This window comes from Rhamphochromis longiceps, linkage group LG5 (assembly GCF_057381845.1).
Source record: "Rhamphochromis longiceps isolate RC_006_pf linkage group LG5, R_longiceps_female_GT1.1, whole genome shotgun sequence".
NCBI classification, from domain to species: domain Eukaryota; kingdom Metazoa; phylum Chordata; class Actinopteri; order Cichliformes; family Cichlidae; genus Rhamphochromis; species Rhamphochromis longiceps.
The window spans coordinates 15,525,372-15,546,010 of NC_140561.1; the positions used below are offsets into that span (position 1 = coordinate 15,525,372).

The 20,639-nt window shown below is 39.6% G+C and overlaps 1 protein-coding gene across 4 annotated transcripts in view; it reads left to right on the top strand.

Moving 5' to 3' along the window:
• The window catches only part of cita (citron rho-interacting serine/threonine kinase a), a 39,925-nt gene that overhangs the window by 18,152 nt on the left and 1,134 nt on the right, over window positions 1–20,639 (top strand). For all 4 annotated transcript variants that reach the window (XM_085406091.1, XM_085406093.1, XM_085406094.1 and 1 more), the window contains 29 exons: window positions 243–338; window positions 637–753; window positions 1,398–1,507; window positions 2,825–2,999; window positions 5,464–5,661; window positions 5,881–5,934; window positions 8,310–8,507; window positions 9,439–9,632; window positions 9,747–9,882; window positions 9,997–10,101; window positions 10,252–10,392; window positions 10,598–10,705; window positions 10,804–10,996; window positions 11,233–11,388; window positions 12,753–12,890; window positions 13,277–13,457; window positions 13,556–13,647; window positions 13,801–13,905; window positions 14,120–14,289; window positions 16,613–16,693; window positions 16,826–16,961; window positions 17,211–17,350; window positions 17,484–17,576; window positions 17,739–17,847; window positions 18,002–18,130; window positions 18,346–18,426; window positions 18,685–18,763; window positions 18,861–19,040; window positions 19,834–20,221. In XM_085406091.1, coding sequence (XP_085262217.1) covers window positions 243–338; window positions 637–753; window positions 1,398–1,507; window positions 2,825–2,999; window positions 5,464–5,661; window positions 5,881–5,934; window positions 8,310–8,507; window positions 9,439–9,632; window positions 9,747–9,882; window positions 9,997–10,101; window positions 10,252–10,392; window positions 10,598–10,705; window positions 10,804–10,996; window positions 11,233–11,388; window positions 12,753–12,890; window positions 13,277–13,457; window positions 13,556–13,647; window positions 13,801–13,905; window positions 14,120–14,289; window positions 16,613–16,693; window positions 16,826–16,961; window positions 17,211–17,350; window positions 17,484–17,576; window positions 17,739–17,847; window positions 18,002–18,130; window positions 18,346–18,426; window positions 18,685–18,763; window positions 18,861–19,040; window positions 19,834–20,221 — 4,083 coding nt within the window. The remainder of the gene's footprint in view (window positions 1–242; window positions 339–636; window positions 754–1,397; window positions 1,508–2,824; window positions 3,000–5,463; window positions 5,662–5,880; window positions 5,935–8,309; window positions 8,508–9,438; window positions 9,633–9,746; window positions 9,883–9,996; window positions 10,102–10,251; window positions 10,393–10,597; window positions 10,706–10,803; window positions 10,997–11,232; window positions 11,389–12,752; window positions 12,891–13,276; window positions 13,458–13,555; window positions 13,648–13,800; window positions 13,906–14,119; window positions 14,290–16,612; window positions 16,694–16,825; window positions 16,962–17,210; window positions 17,351–17,483; window positions 17,577–17,738; window positions 17,848–18,001; window positions 18,131–18,345; window positions 18,427–18,684; window positions 18,764–18,860; window positions 19,041–19,833; window positions 20,222–20,639) is intronic.

Sequence of the window (20,639 nt, forward strand, 5' to 3'; positions counted from 1 at the left end):
TGTGGATTTCCAGCTTTTCCATGCAAGTTTCTTTTGTAATGTTTTTGGTGCAGTAGAGCATTTTGCCTAGTTTTTAATTCATCTGCTTCATCTGTGTTTTAGCTTTTTTTTTTTTCTTTGTATGTAATACAGAATTTGTGTGTATATGCCTATAAATTATTATTTTTGTTAAAATGTAGTTGTTTTTTTTTATCTGTGGCCATCATGTTAGATTTATCCATTTACAACTGTAATTTGTCCAGGAACTGGAGGAAAACTTGAGGGATGCCCAGTCAACTGCCCAGAGGATGGAAACGCAACTGGTTCAAAAGGAAAGGCTTTATGAAGACAAGATCAAAGTGAGTCAGCTTAATGTTTCTCAGACTGTTGTAGATATTTTAAAGAAATATTAGCATATATGTTTGCTCCAGTCAGTTTTAGTCAGTCCTGACATTTCAAATAAGTGTAGCTTTGGATTAAATCAGAGCTGTCACATGTCTTACGGTGAGATGTGACACCACACTAATTAATATTTCCACGTCAGGTTATAAATTTACAACCATATCATTGAATGACTGCTTCACATGGGAGGCTGGAATCTAAATAGCAATGTGTCAAATTAAAACGGGATTTATTCACTGGTTCTCGCTCATCAAGGTTCTTGAGGCCCAGATGAAAGCAGACCTGGCTGACAAGGAGAGCCTTGAGGCCAGAAGGGCGCAGCAGGAGGAGGAGTCAAGGGAGAACTGTAAACTCATCAGTGAACAGAAAGCAGTAAGGCAACAAAACCTCATATCATCTCAGGCATTTGCTGTAAATTTTATACTCAGGTTGACACAAAGCCATATTTAAAACGAGTAAAGGTAACTTTAACTTTTGTGATATTAAAAGAAAAACAATATATGCAATTTATCGGCTGCTTAAAGTATTTTATTCCCTTTTACATATACTAAGCATTCCCAATCTAATCTCATTGGGTATAGGCTGTCTCTTATGCATTTATTTTAAGGATTAGACAAATATAATTTTTTGTTTTACACCATAATTTGTTATAGTACTATAGTAGTGATTTTTTTGTTTTGTTTTGAAATGTACAGGTTAAAAAGACAGATTAAATTAGAGTATCCTTCATGTTGCACTATAAAGGCTGGGCTCAAGTTCTAATCTGGTTAATATGGTAGACTTGAGGCAGTTAAGAAGCTTTTAGAGGTAGTCATCTGACATTGACAGTAGACGACTCAGGCAACACCTTAATAGTCTCTAATAGGATTTTTCTGAAGTAAAAGGTTTTTCTACCTTTAAAAAAAATGTGAATGTCCCATATTCTAGCCCGAATCTGGTTATCAGTCAGTGGAGAATATATCCTTGTGTTGGGATGTGATCTACAGCATGTTTTTGCACTTTCTTCTTTCCCAAAGACCATTAATGCTATGGATTCAAAGATGAAGAACCTGGAGCAGCGCATCGCCGAGTTGTCAGAGGCTAACAAGCTGGCTGCTAACAGCAGCATCTACACCCAGAAGAATATGTGAGTTAACTAGACCTTCTGCCCACACTGTGCTTTGATGAGTGTGTCCACACACATTGACTGCACTTACATCTTTGTGCAACATGGCTGATCTGTCCCCGCTGTGTGTATACAGTGTCATCTTTAAGATTAAGTACAGGAAATGCATTTTTCATGTAGTCTTAATAGAATATACAAACCTATTACCAAAGAAGTTAGTCTGCTCTACAAAAACAGAATTCAACAGCTTACTAACCATTTGAATGCTATTTAATTCAAAATGGTACAAAGATGACTTTAAACGCTAAAATATTTTCTTAGTTTCAATTATATACCAGTTACATATTTCAAATAACATACTGATATTAAGTAGCAGTAGGTAATAACTAAGTACAATACAAGCAATGCCAGAGTCTTTAGAAGGTAAAAAGTGAACAGAAAGAGCAAATTAATCAGCAATTCTCAATATAATGTCATCTACAATACATAATATTTTTAGATAATCCTGAGGAATTTCTCTATGCAGGCATCAACACTGAAATAAACATTATAGTTGTGAAACTAAGCTAAGGAGGACTTCAAATAAGCTTTTTAATCCATGAATGCACATTACAACTTTACCATTTGTTTGGAAAAGTAAATGCATATAAACAAGAAGCACTGCTTTTGGGTGTAAAATGGCAAGAATAATAACCATGCACGCTTTATTCTACTTAAGAGGAAAGATAAAGTTTTGGAGCAACATACAATGCCAGATTACATCTTTTTAAGGGAAGGCCTTGCTAACTTCAGCAAGAACATGGCAAACTACATTTTGTGTGCATTACTGCAGCATAGCTCTGCCATAAAATTATAAAACTCTGGCCTGCACTGCGTTGTTGCAGCACGGGGGGAAAATATGCTTATTATATTATTAAATATGCTTCTCAGGTTCAACATTTGATAACTCGGCTTTGTAGTGTTTTCAAGGAAATATCAGGTTTACATTATTCACATTAATTTCAAATTTGAAAAAAAAAATGCAATTAATGTAAATAATGTGAAATTAATTTGCACATTTAATAGAATGAAAATGATTGCATTGTGCTTTTCTTTATATTTTACATCGTATCACGCTTGTTTAATACAATTAGAGATGCACAGACTCTAAATTTCTGTCTAATATTGATTTTTAAGATAATAATTAGTCTAATGGCAGGTACCGATGTTTTAAATTGCTGCACTGTTCATTTTGTATTAGTGCAATTAAATTGTTTACACATTAAGCTCCAACTTTTGTTTTACGAATATAAATTCAAAACAGGAGATATAATTGGCATTTGTTTGTATTTTTGTCAGGAAAGCCCAGGAAGAAATGATCTCAGAGCTTCGACAGCAAAAGTTTTATTTGGAGTCTCAGGCAGGCAAGCTTGAGGCCCAAAATGCCAAACTAGAGGAACATCTGGAGAAGATGAGTCAACAGGAGCAAACCAAGAGAACCCGGCTGCTGGAGCTGGAGAGCAGGCTGCGGGAGGTGAGGCAACAGGAGGCCGAGAGACAGTACAAAATCTGTTCAAGCTCAAGATTAACTAATTCACTTTAGCCGACACACAGTGTAGCCTTACTATCCACAAAAGGGATTAGGGCAGCTGATCAGCAAGCGAGCTCAGATGCTTTTCAGATAAACGGCTAATTAAAAACAGATCTGTAATGGCACTCTTTACAAAATTGCAGTTCTCTTCCTGTATTATCTCTGGAGCAGTGCTGTTTATTAGCTAACAACTAGGGCTGAACGATATATCGCATTTGCGATAATATCGCGACATGATCAAGTGCAATTTTCTAACCGCAAAGGCTGCGATTATACTGCGATTATATTATACAATTCATGGGCTGCATCCTCCTGAGGCCGCATTTGTAGACCGATTACGTCACAGCGACGCGCCGAAGGCTGTCCAAATTACTACCATATCCCAGAATTCATAGCGCGGCCCAGCCAAACTCCAGTTTCCAGCAATGGCGGCCGCTACTAAGTTTTAAAATTACTCATACTAATCTTTCTGGGTCACAAAATAAACTTTTAACATATTTTCAGGCGAGAAAGTAGTTGTGTAAACATCAAATATCTGCTCGGTTTATCAAGATATCCCATATTTGCAAAAGTGCTTCGACGTTTTCAGAGGCGTCTGCTACCCACCAGCTCGACAGCTAGCCGGGAGCTCGAGGGTTACTGATGCGGCCGAGAACGGCACAACTCCCGGCACATCATTTTCAGATCACCGCGGAGTTTCGCTGCTCGGGTTAAACGTAATATATAAGTCACTTAGACAACCTAAAAATGTTATTGTTGGGCTTTTTTCAGTGTTTTGTTTGTTCGTGAGTAAATCGGTTTGGCTGAGATTAAAGTTATTAGATTAGATAAAATAAAACTTTATTAATCCCCCGGGTGGGTTCCTCCTTGGTTTTCACACAGCTGACTAAACGTCAAACAGAAAACTTATTAAACAGAAGTATGAGACAGTCGAGAATTTACACCAGTGTCTGGTTATATTTTAGATAGCAAGAAGCAGACGGCCGAGTTTATTAAACTCCACCGAGACAGCGGTGACGCTAATCAGAACTAGACCGTCCAATTTCACGCCTTTAAACTTTAAAGGCGTGTTTGTGTGTGTGTTTATACAATTGCTATTATGTTTGCACTTTATGTGTAATGTTACTGACTGCAGAGATCAGTAAGATGTGTGTATTTTTTATTTATTAGTTTTATTTATTTAATATTATTTTTTAATTGAATGACTGTCTAGTAGTTCACAGATGTCGAAAAACTGAGTGTGGTAAAGCCACTGATTTTTTTTATGTATATTTCTGCAATCTGCACATTGTACTGACTTTCATTTTAATGTTTACACCAGGGTTCCTTGTCAGCACTTTATGCTCAGATGTTTGTAAGCTAAAAATAAACTATTGTGTATGTTCAAATATACTGTTGTGATTGAAGAAGTTAAATAAAAATGTCAGTCATCAATTCATGCATCACCTCATGTCATCATAACAGAGGTCTGTCTTCCAGGAAAGAACAGTTTAAAATTAATGTAATATAGTATTGGCCATACTATATGATGTATTGCTTGTCTTTGTTTAATAATACAGAAGACAAAGACCTTAAAAAATAATCGCATATTGCATCGCAATCGCAATATTGGGGCAAAAAATCGCAATTAGATTATTTTCCATAATCGTTCAGCCCTACTAACAACTGATAAAATCCTAAACCATAAGAAAATGTAGCAGGACCAGAAGTTCTGGCATGGACAGTCAACATTTTACCCTCAAACTGGATTACTGATAATTGCTTGCAAGCATTAAACTCAAGTTATACTCGTATGTATGTAATGTTTTCAGTCACTGAGAAGCGCACCCCTCAATTTCATGATGTCTTTATGAACCCATTGCAAATCTGCTCAATAAAAAGAAGTCCCGGCTTAATTTTGAGGAACACAATGCCCCCTTTCTTCTGAACGCTCTCACCCCCCAGTGTGCTTGTCTGTCGACGCTCCTGGTCGACAGCCTGCTGACTGGATGTCATATTCTACCTCCACATGGTCTTCGCTACTGAGACATGATACACAGATTGGCACTAATTGCTGGCCTCTCTGCACCCTCGCTTAAACACATACACACTGTCCTCACACACACAAATATGTACTTCAGTTGTGATCGGCCGTTCCATCTGTCAAACACTTATGAAACAGCTAAATGAACCCTTGTGTATTTTTCAGCAGACTGAATTTCTGTATTTGCCAGTAAGAAGTGCAGAACCTGAGATTAACTAAAAGTGCATATTCATTCCAGCAGTCTTTCATTAGTAGCACTCTGCTTTCCTAACAATGTGATTAAGGTTAAAGTTATGCTGAAAATGATATTCAAATACAAAGTGTTAAAGGTTCGATTTGTTCAATATCAACGCAGTATTCACACTAACCCTCTCTGTGTTGTAGATGGGCCTAGAACATGAAGAGGAGAAACTGGAGATTAAGAGGCAGGTGTCAGAGTTGACCCTGTCCCTCCAGGAGCGTGAGTCCCAAATCAGCAGCCTACAGGCTGCACGTCTTGCATTAGAGAGTCAGCTGCAGCAAGCTAAGACTGAGCTGGAAGAGACAACTGCTGAGGCTGAGGAGGAGATCACGGCCCTCAGGGTAAGACGAGCAAGAGGAAGCACACATGTATGCAATCACAGTCACCCAAAGTAATGGTGGTATTCACCATTTCCTATATATGGATATAAGCCTGTATTATTAATACAGTAATCACTTTTTTTTTATAGTGCTGTTAGTATGAATGGCATTCTTTACGATTACACATTATGCATACTCAGATTTGCTTGTATTTTTTCTTTTCATTTGCTCTTCTTCCAGAACCACAGAGACGATATTCAGCGGAAGTTTGATGCCTTAAGAGACAGTTGTTCAGTAAGTGATTCCACAGCCTTTTGTCTGTGCTTTCAGCAGCAGGAGATAAAATTCTTCAAAGGTTTCACAAGACCCTTGAATATATAGTGATTCATGTGTAGCTGCAAAAGATTGTTCTAATGTAACAATGTAGTCTACTGAATCAATCTTTGGCAGCAAAATGCAGCTTGCTGTGCAGAGCACTCTGTTAGCATTTTACTGGTGAATTGTTTTTGTTTTATTTTTTATAAAAGGTGCCATTACAGTTGTCACAAAGACAAAAATCTTTTTGATGCGCAGCTAACACATTACTTCAGTTACCTCTGAGTAGTGCTGAGACCACTTTAATTCAACTGTTAGGTAGCTTCCAATTTGTGCAGTTCTTTTTAAAAATGTACTGTAAATGTAAGATGAACATGTCCATCTATCGTCTTCAACAAATTATCTTATTTGTCATTAGTGGTGCAACGGATCATGGTTGATCCGTAATCCGAACCGATCCCTATCCACAGAAGAAAAGAGAGAAAAAAAAAAAGTATGTGTATGGTGCGCGTGGTGGGTCTGACAAGCATAGTTATGGCCAGCGCTAGTGGTCCAAGTGGAGGAGCAGAGGAGTTTGCGGTATTTAAGCAGCCCTTTGCTGCCCAATCCGACCGGGCTAAAGCTATTACAAAAGCTATTGGGGTGTTTAGCTGCAGACGGGAGGCCGTATTCCGTTGTGCAAAGCAAGGGGTTTAAACTGATAAACGTGCTTGAGCCATGCTATGATATCCCGTTGCGCGTCCACTTTAGTGGCAAGATCGTTCCAAGCATGTATGAGCAGCAAAAGTTTAAAGTTATGGCTGAACTGTCCCAGGCACCTTCTGTTGCCCTAACTACTACAAATGGGTGGACCTCCAGGGCAACGGAAAGCTACGTGACCGTGACAGCTCATTATATCACAGCGGAGTGCGATAAGTAAATGTGTTACTTATTAGGCATCACATGTTAAATTTTTGTCTTTTTTCTTTTTTGCTGATCCGAAAATTGATCCGATCCGTGACTTAAAATCTCCTAACCGTGAGATTTTTGATCCGTTGCACCACTATTTGTCATGGAGTTAAAATAGAAACAAATTCTTATTATGTTACATTTAAAGTGAAACAACAGTTTTGTGGTTCATATGTGCCAAAAACATGTTTCCTATTTCTCTGACTGGAAATGACTTGCTGTCACTGTACTCATTACACCTGTAAATTATACTCACTACAGCTGTGCTATTACAATCCCACTTCCAAAGAAGTTGTGATGATATAAATTAAAAACAGAATGCAAAGATCTGGAAATCTCATAAATTTTCTATTTTATTCCTAACAGAATATAGAAAACTTTAAATCTTTAAACTGTAACATTTTACTCTGTCATGAAATATTTGAGGGATGTTTTGAAACTAAATCAGTTAATTAAGTGGCAGCAGATTGGGTAGCAAGAGAAGCAGAGTTTTTCAGAAGATGGACAGAGATTCACCAATTTGCCAAAACTCGCACCTACAAATAATATAATATAAGAATCTTTAATTAGTATTGAACTATGAATATCTTGTCATCTATGGTGCATAATATCATCAAAATGTTCTGAGAATCTGGAGAAATTTCTGTGTGCAAGAGACAAGACTGAAGATAAAAATTCGATGCCTGTAATCTTTGTGCCATGAGGTAGCACTGCATTAGCAACAGATACAATTCCCTCCCAGAAATCTCTTCATGGACTCGGGAACATTTCTATAAATCACTGTCTATGATCACAGTTCACCGTGCCATCCACAAATGCAGGTTAAAGCTCTGTAACGCAAAGACGTCATATATGCACATGATCCAGAAACGCTGACGTCTTCTCTGGGCCAAAGTTCTTTTAAAATGCACTGAGGTTAAGTGGAAAGCTGTTCTGTGGTCAGATAAATCAAAATGTAAAATTCTTTTTGGGAAACATGGACTTCATGTCCTTTTGACTAAAGAGGAGAGGAACCATCTGGGTTGTTACCAGCGCTCAGTTCAAAAGGCTGCAGCTCTAATGGAATGAGAGTGCATCAGTGCTTGTAGAATTGGCACCATGCACATCTAGAAAGACACCTTCAGTACTGACAGGTGTATACAGGTTTTAGAAAATATATATGCTCCTATCCAGTCAATATCTTTTCCAGGGAAGGGCTTGCATATTTCAGCAAGACGATGCTAAACTGCATACTGCACATATTACAGAGTCGAGTTCTAAACTTCACCAATTGAAAACATTTTGAACATCATGAAATGAAAAAAATTGGAGTTAGAATTATTACAACACAGCCAGTTTTGTGCATAAAGCCTTAAAATGTGTTCTTGTTTGCACGTGTAAACCTTTACCTGTTTGTGCCTCCTCAGGTGATCACTGACCTAGAGGAACAGCTGACACAGCTTAGTCAGGAGAACGCCGAGTTGAATCGCCAGAACTTCTACCTGTCCAAACAGCTTGATGAGGCATCAGATGAGAGAGAGGATCGGCTGCAGCTCAGCCAGGAAGTGGACCGCCTGAGGAGGGAGGTGGCTGACCGTGAGATGCACCTCAACAACCAGAAACAGGTAACAAAAACCGTTTCCAGACAAATTGCTGGCTTCTCAGTGTGTTGAGTGTCATTCAGATGTAAATCATTTTCATGGTAATGTGCCTTGCTTCAGTGAGACATTGCCACAACACTTATTGAATGAGCCTGTTTTATGAACTTACAGGTGAGATTTGACAGTGACACATACCAAGTAACACTTAATATATTAGATCAGAGTTTTCTGCACAAGGCAATTCTATTTTTCTACTTGTTTTAATAACTAGAGGGGTTATATACTAGTATTTATGGGAACACTTCCATAAACATTACAACGCAGCACTGGTAAACAGATCAGACAATATTAAACTAGCTTATAAACTGTGCCTCTGTGTGGCTCAGCTGTTTGAACCGGTGCACACAGTGTAATTTGCTGTTCAATCTCGTCACCAGGTTTTATTAGAAGTAATTAATGAAGTTAGCACTTTTGCTACATGTCATGGATGGTTTTTGCTGCTGTCTAGTGCTGTATGGGGTGTTTAAGCTAAATGTCCTTCTGATAACTAAATGCATGCAGTCAGTGTCTTCTGTCAGCTTCGTGCCATTCACTTACGGTGCTGAGACCATCTCATACCAGCAGCTGAATAGGAAGGAGTGTATCTCTGAAACAGTCTAAACCTAAATTAAAAGATTAGATGCTTACCACAGGTTAGTAGATGGAGTAGAAAGATTCATTATTAATTGCTCAAATATTGCCAGCAGATTAAAAAAGCAACAATTTATAATCCTTTTTGAATTTAATTTACTTTTTTTAAAACACAATTTATTTGTATTTTTTGTCTGAAATATTCAAGGCCAGAGAACCTATTATGATGCATCAGAGATCATTGAATAGAGACAACAATCACGTGGTATTGCCAAACGCTGAGAAAGATGTTCTCTTCAGTCTGTTATTTCATTTATGCTCTCAGAACATTGAGACACTGAAGACCACATGCAGCATGTTGGAGGAGCAGGTGGTGGAGCTGGAGTCCCTAAACGATGAGTTGCTGGAGAAGGAGAGGCAGTGGGAGGCTTGGAGAGCAGCTCTGGAAGATGAAAAAAGCCAAGCTGAGAGACGCTCCAGGGACATGCAAAGACTGCTGGACAATGAGAAGCAGAATAGGTGACATTCTTAAATTTATACTTGCGCTTATTACATAGAAAGTGGTCATTGTATGTCATTTCTATTTATAAATTAGTTTATTACAGTCATAACACTTTATTGTTGTGTTCAAAGGCTGCGTGCAGACCAGCGCAGCACTGAGTCTCGCCAGGCAGTAGAGCTGGCAGTCAAAGAGCATAAGGCTGAGATCTTGGCCTTACAACAGGCTTTGAAGGAGCAAAGACTAAAGGCTGAAAGTCTATCTGATACTGTGAGTCTGTTATCCATGAACTAACTTTAACCCCAGCTTCAATCTTTCAAAAATATGGTTTGACTTGTAGCTGGGATGAATTAGAGGTTAACAGGCACTCACATGTTCTCACAGCTCAATGATCTGGAGAAGAAACATGCCATGCTGGAGATGAATGCCCGTAGCTTACAGCAGAAGCTGGAGACTGAGAGAGAACTGAAACAAAGGCTGATGGAAGAGGTAGGAAGTGAAAGTCAATTAACCTGCATGATATTTCTACACATATATTTAAGAAACTTGGGTTTCTTGTTGTTACTTATTGTAACTATTGCTCTATTGCTGCTGTTAGCAAACTGTACCAAAAAGATTTGTGTGCTGGTGTTCATGCAGCAAGCAAAACTGCAGCAGCAGATGGACCTCCAGAAGAGCCACATTTTCCGTTTGACCCAGGGCCTGCAGGATGCTCTGGACCAAACCGACATGCTCAAGACAGAGAGGACCGATCTGGAGTACCAGCTGGAGAATATACAGGTGCTCAGTGCAAACCTCTGCAGTAAGATAAAATACTGTGGTCTCTGGGGAGGAGGAGTCCCAGCTGGATATTAAAATAGTGCCACTGATACCGGTGCATAAGAAGGATAAAGTAATCTTAAGTCATGCAATCCCAGTGGAAATTCTTCTCATAGCTGTCTTCAGAAGTATTTCCTTCTCTGAGCTTTTGTTTTCCTGCCTACAGGCGGTATATTCCCATGAGAAGGTGAAGATGGAGGGGACAATCTCCCAGCAGACTAAACTCATTGACTTCCTCCAGGCCAAAATGGACCAACCCACTAAAAAAAAGAAGGTGTGGGAAAATATTTACAAAATCTATGTACAAACCATGTTACATTAATAATCAGCTTCAAGGTAAAGCCAACTGAGTACTGTTTCCTCTCTGAGCAGGGTATATTTGGGCGGCGGCGGGAAGATGTAGGCACCACAACTAATGGGGCATTAGCTCCACAGGCCCAGCCAGCAGTTCCATTGCAGTACAGTGACATGAAACTAGCTTTGGAGAAGGAGCGCTCAAGGTGTGCAGAGCTGGAGGAGGCTCTGCAGAAGATGAGGATAGAGCTGCGGTCCCTCAGAGAAGAGGGTAAGGACGGAAATCTTGAGTGTTTTTAGTCTTTATAGTTTTTGTTTGTGTGGTGATTACTGAAGTGCCATGTAGCAAGACTAAAAATCTGTCAGAATATTTTATGTAGACAACACTGGATTGTGATCATCCCAGAAAAGGACAAAAGTTCAAATAAATACATCTACCCTCTAGTAAGCCCTTCAGTCTTTGCAAACAGTGTTCTTATAATTCCTTTTCCTCCCAAACTCCCAAAGCGGCTCATTTCAAGGACCATGTAGCCCCTTCCACACCAGCCCAGGCTCGACATCAAATCCTCATGTCAGCCATTGTCAAATCCCCAGAACATCAGCCCAACCCCAGCAGCCTGCTTAACCCCTCCACCCGCTGCAAGGAGACATCTACACCTGAAGGTTAGTCATTCACACACAGACCATAAACAAATATACAGCTCATCTAAATGCAGCCAAATTTGAACCTCAGATTCCCAAATTGAGGCTGTACAGTTTTCTTACAGGAGCATTCCACCTTATGCTAATAAATGGACTCCCCAATCACTTGTCTTGTTTACGTTGTGTTTTGTTTTGTTTTTTAAATGTGTGACCAGTTTCACAAAGCAGGATTATGAAGTGAAATAAAGTTGGATAACTGTTCTCAGAACATGTTAAGACTAGAACTCGCTCCAAACAGGAACATGGGCTGACACAAAGCAACAAAAATCATTGTTTTAGGTTTCATTCACGACATTTATCCAGCTGACTTTGTAATCCTGCTCGTGTCTGTCTCACAAAGCAAAGCAACAGTGGATTGGGCAGGTATCATTGGTTTTAGTCCAGGGTTTCCACCATCACAAAGCAAAATTATATCTTTTTATGCTGTTGATCACCATGGAAACTGAACATTTGCTGAATACTCTGTCATAGCTGTGTAGCTTGCTCAATAGATCACATCCAAAGGTATAAAGAAACAGTCTCCTAATAAACTTCTTTAGGAAAAACCTGAAATAACTATATTTGTATTTTCCAAATTATTGATGAGTCCATTAATACAGTGATTTTTATGATACAGAAGGTGCTTAGGGAGTACTTAGGGAATGTTGCTATACCCTATTTTAGTCTGTATTTACAGACCGGCCTAAAACAATGATTTGCCCAAATCCATAAGAGTGGTTAAGTTGGACTTGCTTTGTGTTTCAAGCTCCTTACTGTCCATGTTCTTTTGGTTTCACTTAGCTATTGTTAGATTCCTCTCCTTTCTTTCTTTTTCCTGTTGCTCCTCACAGAAAAGAGGAGGGTCACGTTTGAAAGTAAGTTAGCAGCCACTACAGTGTCTCTTCACACATGTGCTCATCTGCTGCTCGTGGTAAATTGTGCACCCACATGCTCATTGCTGTATTATACATCTGTCTTCTTGTCCACTGGCTAACTGTAGCTTGACCAAAGGCTTTTTTAGGAGTCAAGTCCCCCCCCCCCCCTCATTTCTGGAGTCATGATTTAGATAGCATATGGTAGGATAGGTACCTTTTCACCTGGAAACATTTTAATACATCCCATGCACACTGGCATGCACAATCTGATTCCAGTCAACTACTTTGGTACTTGAGCTTTCATTTATATGCAATATCTGCATTGAAAAAAATCATTATTTGGATTGCCTCATACTGCTTTAAAGAGCTGGATCTCATTTAACTGTTGCTGACTCTTAAGTAATTAAGACTGTAAGTGACTATGCCTATTTTCACTAACTCCTTACACTGCCTACTTGTACTGCTTTATAGAGTTTGGTCATCGTGTGAAAGAAAGAATGCATCACAACATCCCTCATCGTTTCACCGTGGGCCTCAACATGAGGGCTGCCAAGTGTGCCGTCTGCCTGGACACTGTGCATTTTGGACGGCAAGCTGCCACTTGTCTAGGTCTGTATCCTGTGCTGTAGCTGGGCAGACTGAATGTGAAAATATTTCAGAAGATACATTACTGGCCAGCTTTAACAAAAATACTGGAAATAGTTATTATAGCATCGCCATCACATGGTGGAATCAGTCTTGCCTTCCAAGTGTTGTGAGTCTTAGAAAATAAGTTGGATGTGTTCCCAAATCAGCATTTTAGAACAGTACCCTTCCATGTTTTATATGTACAGCTGTACAAATGAAATGTTGATAGATAGAATTTGGATATTTTTTTATGTGATGATCCCTACCATTCTGTATTCTTGCCTTCTTTATTGACAAGATTCAGCATGGTAAAGAACTTTTCACTAAATCCAATCAGATTTTTCATCCTTCTCTTTGTCTCATTGTAGAGTGCCACACTATTTGCCATCCCAAATGCTCGCCGTGTCTTCCGGCCACCTGTGGTCTGCCAGCTGAGTATGCCACTCACTTTTCAGAAGCCCTGTGCCGAGAAAAGGCAAACTCACCTGCACTGCAGGTTAAAGAAGCCAGTGGGCATGTTCGCTTGGAAGGATGGATGAAGCAGCCTAGGTAACTATTTAAGTCCTTACTGCCATCCTGAATGTATGCAGTATGTTATGTACACTGCATTGAATATAGTTTGCCTATTTGTATATTTACTCCTTTAGAAATGGCAAGCGTGGGCAACAAGGCTGGGAGAGGAAATATGTGGTTCTTGATGGAACCAAAGTGTCCATCTATGATACTGAGCCCAGAGAAGGTCAGTACTTCATTAAATTCTTTTTATTTATTTTATTATTTTTCAAGATGACTGATTCTGTCTTTGTTTTTGCTCATAATTCAACTGTATAGTGAATGTTACCATGTAGGTCAAATTGGAGAATCCTCTGTTTTTCTCTTCCCTTCTTTGTAGACTCTGTAAAGGCTGAGGAAGAGTTTGAGCTCTGTCTGCCTGATGGAGAGGTGACTGTCCATGGAGCTGTTGGAGCCTCTGAGCTCATCAACACTGCCAAGTCTGGTACTGGATCAATACTAGTTAATCCCAGTGTACTCAATCTGTTGTAGGATATTAAGTGTATCATCCTCTCTCCAAATTTTGATTTGGATTTACCTCTCCTGTCTAAAATGTTTAAACACAAAATACAGCAAAAATGTTGACGCTTCTGCTCAGCTGTGAAATTAAGCTGCTAGCAGAGGAACAAACTGATGCATTTTTTTATGTCTGTGCGTAGACATCCCGTATGTGTTGAAGCTGGAATCGCATCCGCACACCACATGTTGGCCTGGCCAGTCCCTCTACTTCATGGCTCCTAGCTTTCCTGACAAGCAGCGCTGGGTGGCAGTACTGGAGTCTGTTGTGGGTGGTAGTCGTGGATCTAGAGAGAAAGTGGATTCTGATGCTGTAAGTATCATGCCTGCATATTACATACCTATGAATGTCCTTGTGTCAGGCTTGATAGCGTTCATAATTTAGGCTTACTGTATTTGGGGTGTTGCAAAAAGCCATTGCCTCCTTTACACAGCACAAGCTTTGTTGTTAGGCCCATATGAATGAGCAAATTAATACAAAGCTGGTTGTGTCATTTTGTGTGAAAATTGGGTAAAATATTGAGTACCTCCATTAAACATCAGCCAGTGCCTTCACTTCTTCTTCTCCCCCTCCCTCTTCTTTCTCTCTCTGCATGTTCTCAACATCCACGTCTTGTGTTTATTTGTTGTCATTGTCTTTTTTCTTTATATAACTATACTGTGTGTGTGTGTATCTCCATTCAACTCGGTTGTGTGAATCATATTATAGGCAGGTGTTTCTAAAAGACAGAAGAACCTGTCCCCTCTGGTTCAGGTACAGTAAGTAGCTGCACGAATGCTTGAGCTTCAGTCGACCGATCGACTGAGCATGCAGTAGCTGTACATACATATGACACTGATGCACTATAAGTACAGTCCTTGAATCAGTTCCTGAATATGGTGTGTGTATTCACACAGAAACATATGTAGTGCATGGATGTGAATAGACTGCTGTGCACCATTTATTTGGTGTCCTATGCTATGTCATGCATGATTCTGCAAAGCCCATGCACTGCTTAAGCCCCCCTTCTCAGAAATATGACGTCACACAAACAGACCTTGAGCAATTTAACTTCAGTGTGCAGCTATAGGCTGTTGGCGCTTCTGTGTTTCTTGCAGTTTTAGAAGAAACTGAAGAAATATTTTCTTCCATGTTCTCTGCAAAATGACCCTTAAATTAAAAGTGAAGTAGGAAGTCAAATGGTTCCACAAGTGTATTTCAGTATTCTCAAAAAGTTGCATTGCTGTGTTTTTCAGTTGTACCACTTACTAAATATGGAAAGTTGAACATGCAGCTTGCGGCAGCTTGATTACATCGTATCCTTACTGTATGTACAGCATACAGTAAGGATAGTGCAGGGTGTAAAATGTAAATAAGACCAATGACAATGCTTTGCTTATCATTTAACCCCATATTTATTTAAATACTTCAAAGATAACATATGAAATGCATAATCTGTGAAATTTTCGTTGACTCTGTTATTGCTTTTGTGAACATTTTTTTTTTTAAATTAATGCCAGCAGCTTTTCTCCCTTCTGTTCTTTAACCCATATGCAGCACCTTTTTTTCCTGTATCTAAAGGGATTTTTTTCCTCACCTGTTTTGCTTATTATTATTATTATTATTATTATTATTATTATTATTATTATTATCATCATTATTATCATCATTATTATCATTAATTCTTATGTTATTGAGCTGTTTTGGATTATTTAAATATTGTTGAGTGTGTGGGGTTTTCCTTCTTGCTAACAATCAACAACTATTTCAGACTTTTTTGCTGGCATCAAATTCAAAATAACCCCCCCCCCACAGACAGCATTTCTGTTCCATACTTTGATATGTTATCTTTCTAATATTCTAAATTAGATGAAGGGTCTAAATGATTTCCAAATCATTCCATTCTCATTTATGTGTATTTTACACAGCCTCTCATCTGGTTTTAGAGACTGGCTGTAAGTTGTTGAACTGTATCAGCTTTTTCGAAAAGGCTATGTAACTGCAGATCCAACGCTAAGATAGTTGAGGAGTTTTCTTCCCACTAAACCATAAGAACATTACTGAGGTCAGGCACTAATGTTCAGTGATAAAGCCTCAAGGCCAACATTACTGGAAAAATGGCACTGTGATATTTGCTGAGCTTGTGCTTCATCATTGATTTTATTGGTATAAAGTGGAAACAAAGAGCCACTCTCCACAGAACCCATTACAGTCATGAAATGTATAAACTTGGAGGGTTTTATTCTGACCATTTGTCAACAAAAGGCAGTGTGTCCTCAAATTAAAAATATCATTTATTAATGGTCAGACATAGCTCATTTGTGCTTGTCTGTTTTAAACAACATAAAATGTATTTCTTGCTCTGTAGTTGTTCTGTTGTTAGCATTGCAAGTGAGCTTCAGTCTCAACAGGAAAGACTTTGCAAGGCTCTCTCTTTCTCTCCCTGTCTTTCTCACTATCTTTTACTGTTAGCTCATTTAGACACCAAATTATGACACATCTTTAATGTTATGTTGCTGTGGTTATTTTGTGGCAGCTTTCCGGCTGGCATCCCTGCTGTGTTAGCTTGTCTTGCTAAAGCTCCCGATTTGCAGGAAGTCTTAATCCGCCTCCTTCCCCTGCTCCATTCTCTCCCTTTCTCTCTCTCTCTCCATAGAAACTTCTGGGCAATTCTCTGCTGAAGCTGGAGGGTGACGACCGTTTGGACATCAACTGCACTCTGCCTCTCACTGACCAGGTATAAAAACAAACATGTAAACAGAGTTAAAAACCTAATTGGTCAGCTTTCTAGTTAGACATCACCATGCTGGATGTTTCTTTCTTTCTTTTTGTTTTTTTAAAGCTCTGGTGATCTCGTCCTTTCTTGCAGATTGTCTTGGTTGGTTCTGAGGAGGGTTTGTATGCTCTGAATGTGATAAAGAACTCTTTGACTCACATCCCGGGCCTGACCTCCGTCTTCCAGATCCAGATCCTGAAGGAGCTTGATAAGCTGCTGATGATCACTGGTCAGTTAATGGAGGCCATTATATTGAAGTTATTTTATGATATTATCAGATTTATGTTTTCCTCGTACACTGTTTCAGCTGTAACATAATGCTTCTGGATAGTGTGCATTTATTGTAACACATTACATCACATTATGGTTATCTTTTAGAAGCCATAATGTGTGCTTTGAAGTAACAGCGAACGAAAGTGAAGTAAAGAGAAGATGATGCGCATCATCTCACACTTGGCATGTTTGATGTGTCATTCAGGGGAGGAGAGGGCACTGTGCCTGGTAGAGATCAAGAAGGTGAAACAGTCTTTGTCACAGTCCCATCTCCCAGCTCAGCCTGACCTCAACCCCTTCATCTTTGAGACAGTCAAAGGATGCCATCTCTTCTCCTCTGGAAAGGTGAGTCATGTTGTAACTTGCAGGGAGCAGAGTCCTTGTGGACTGTTATTGGGTCTGAGTTAAGGAGCTGAACATCACAGTAATGGCATCGTGTTGTGTGCTGCCTGATTGCAGAATTGTTCTTTCTTTACAGATTGATAATGGGCTCTGTATTTGTGCTGCAATGCCCAATAAGATTACAATCCTGCGGCATAATCAAGGCCTCAACAAGTTCTGCATCAGAAAGGTGAATGAGCATTAAAAGTGAACCGCTTACAGTGACGAGACCTTTATTGTGAACAATGGACTTTTTTTTTTCTAGGAAATATAGATGCTCTGTTTTTCTTCTAGAAATAATGAGTTTTAAAAAATAAAAAAATAAAAAAAAATTTTGTGTGTGTGTTTGCAGGAGATTGAGACATCAGAGCCTTGCAGCTGTATTCACTTCACTGGCTACAGTATCATTATCGGCACCAACAAGTTCTATGAGATTGAGATGAAGCAGTATGTACTGGAAGGTCTGTCAAATGCAGCATTATTGTTTCTTTAGTATTATTTCTTTACAACCAGATGGTGCTCCAACAAAGTCCACTCAAGGGTGTTTCTGTCTCTGTTGGGTTCCAACATTCACACCTGAACAAGCTGAATGATACTAATGATTTCTCTCTGCAGAGTTCTTGGATAAAAACGATGTGACGCTAGCGTCAGCTGTCTTCGCGGCTTCCTCCCACAGCTTCCCCATCTCTATCATCCAGGTCACCACGGCTCCACAGAAGGATGAATACCTGCTCTGTTTCCATGGTTAGACAGTTACTTCTGCTGGCAAACCCTCTCAGTTGAATGTGTATACACACCCCCAAACTAGTGGATAAACAAAGTTGTGGAACAGTTTGTCTTAGAATCTGTATTTGACAAGCGATCTCTAAGCATTTCTAAAGTCATTGTTTTCTTTTTTGGTTACATATTCTATGCTAAATTTAAATAACTCATTTTGTTTATGTATTTATTTTTTGCAGAGTTTGGTGTGTTTGTGGATGCATATGGCCGCAGAAGTAGAAGTGAGGACATCAAATGGAGCCGTCTGCCTCTCTCATTTGGTAAGTGTAAATCTGCATGTTTACTAGAAGCGTAGTTTCTTTGGGCACCAGGTGGAGCAGGTGACCATATCCTGCAATGCAGTGGCCTGGGTTTGAGTCTGACTCTGGGCCTTTTGCTGCACGTCTTCACTCTCTCCCTGCTTTCCTGTCTGGTCTTCACTGTTCTCTCAAATAAAGGCCAAAAAGCCCAAAAATAGTTTTCGTGATTTAAGGATTTTTAGGTTTTTTAAAATAACAAGTTGTATTTCTGTATTTCAGCCTATAGAGAGCCTTACCTATTTGTGACCTACTTCAACTCTCTGGACGTCATTGAGATTCAGGGACATGCGGCTCTTGGGTAAGATTGTTCTCAGCTTTTTTAAATTGTTTATCAAGTTCTTTTTATTTTCCAACTTCGAATTCTGCCATGGCTGATTTTTCTTCTCTTTTTCCAGTCCTCACTCATACGCACATCTGGATATCCCTAACCCACGCTACCTTGGCCCCGCCATTTCCTCTGGAGCCATATACCTGGCTTCATCCTATCAGAACAAACTTCGGGTCATTTGCTGCAAGGGCAACCTTGTCCAAAGCCAAGACGGTGGAGATCTGCAGCGTAGTGGCTCTGGACGCAGGTAATGACACACAAATAGCATTAAATACCATCTGCCAGTCACCTTTATACATAGCATCCCAAATATTTGGAAACTGGTTTGTAGGTCAGAGATGTACATAGAGGGAGATTTCTAAGCACGCTCCATCCTTCTGTTCTGTGTACACTGGTGTTAATGAGTCACTGGGCCTAGCTGGCACTGAGGGGCACAGGTTGGCATCTATAGGTCGTAAGTTTGGCTTAAATGTTTGAACTAGTTAAAAAAAAAAAAAAAAAAAAACAGGAGAGTAATGCCATCATTTTGTCTTTTGCAGGAAGAAGAGTTCATTTTTTATCTGTAGCAGATTTTAAAAAATGTTGCCGTCATCATTCTTTATTTTACCTAAATTACTTTTTAAAGTTCTGTGTCAAATGTAGAAAGGAAATTTTTGAATAAAGACTGACATCTTCCCTTTTATGACTGGTCTGTTACTCATCGTGACGCTTACTGACTGTGCTTTGCAAGTCAAAGCTTTGTTCTACAGTAATTGTTGTCAGTGACAGAATCCACTCTTATTTAGGAAACCAAATTGAATTTATATGATCAGTCTGTTCTGATTACAAATAGCAGTGCTGTGTATTTATATATTAGCTTATTAAATCAGCTTAATTGCAAGTCCATCAATCTCACCAAATCTGCTGAGTGACCAGAGTCCCACAGTGCCAAACTAAGTCCAAGAACTGAGACAAATAAAAACATTGCCCAACATTTGCCCAATGCTCCTTTTTTCCCTTTTTTTTTTCTTCTTTATTTTAACCTTGGTTCCTCCCGACAGTCCCAACAAGCGTGGTCCTCCTTCCTACAATGAGCACATCTCTAAAAGGCTGGCAGCCAATCCTCTGGTCCATGGAGACCCAGGCACACCACACCGTTACAGAGAGGCTCGCACAGAGTTTCGGCGGGACAAGTCCCCAAGCCGTCCACTGGAGAGAGAGAAGTCTCCTGGCAGAATGCTGGAAAGCCGGATAGTGGGCTCGCCTGGTCGAGCCATGGCAGACCCCCGGTTGGAGCGATCACCAGGCAGGGCCATGGCCGACCCTCGCATGGACCGCTCCCCTGGCAGGATGATGGATGTTCGTAGGGAGAGATCCCCTGGACGTTTTGAAGAGCGTCAAAGGCTTCATACTGGCTCCGGACGCACACCCATAAACTCTGTTAACAAGGTTTGTCAAGAAATTCTGCATTACATTAACTTAATGTATAACTGTTAGCAATTAGCTGAATATTTTTGTGTTTTATTGACATACATTGGAAACTGTTGGAGTATGGTAAAAGGTTCAGTACAAAACTTCGGCGTTTCCATCCAGGCGGTTGATTCAGTGGTTCGTGATGCACTTATGCTGCTTTTATGACAGTAGTGGGTTGTGATATCTTGTTTTGAGTGAAATACTATGACTATAGGATGGACTGTTACAGACCTTTAAGGAGTATAAATTTCTCCCCAGACTTTATAGTCTTGCAGTGTTCATGTGGTCTTTTACATTTGTTTAGTTTTGGCTTATACTGTGGATTTTCATGACACTACAGGTGTACTTAACATGGAAAGACCAGCTTTCAAGGCTGTGGACCCTTAGTCTAACT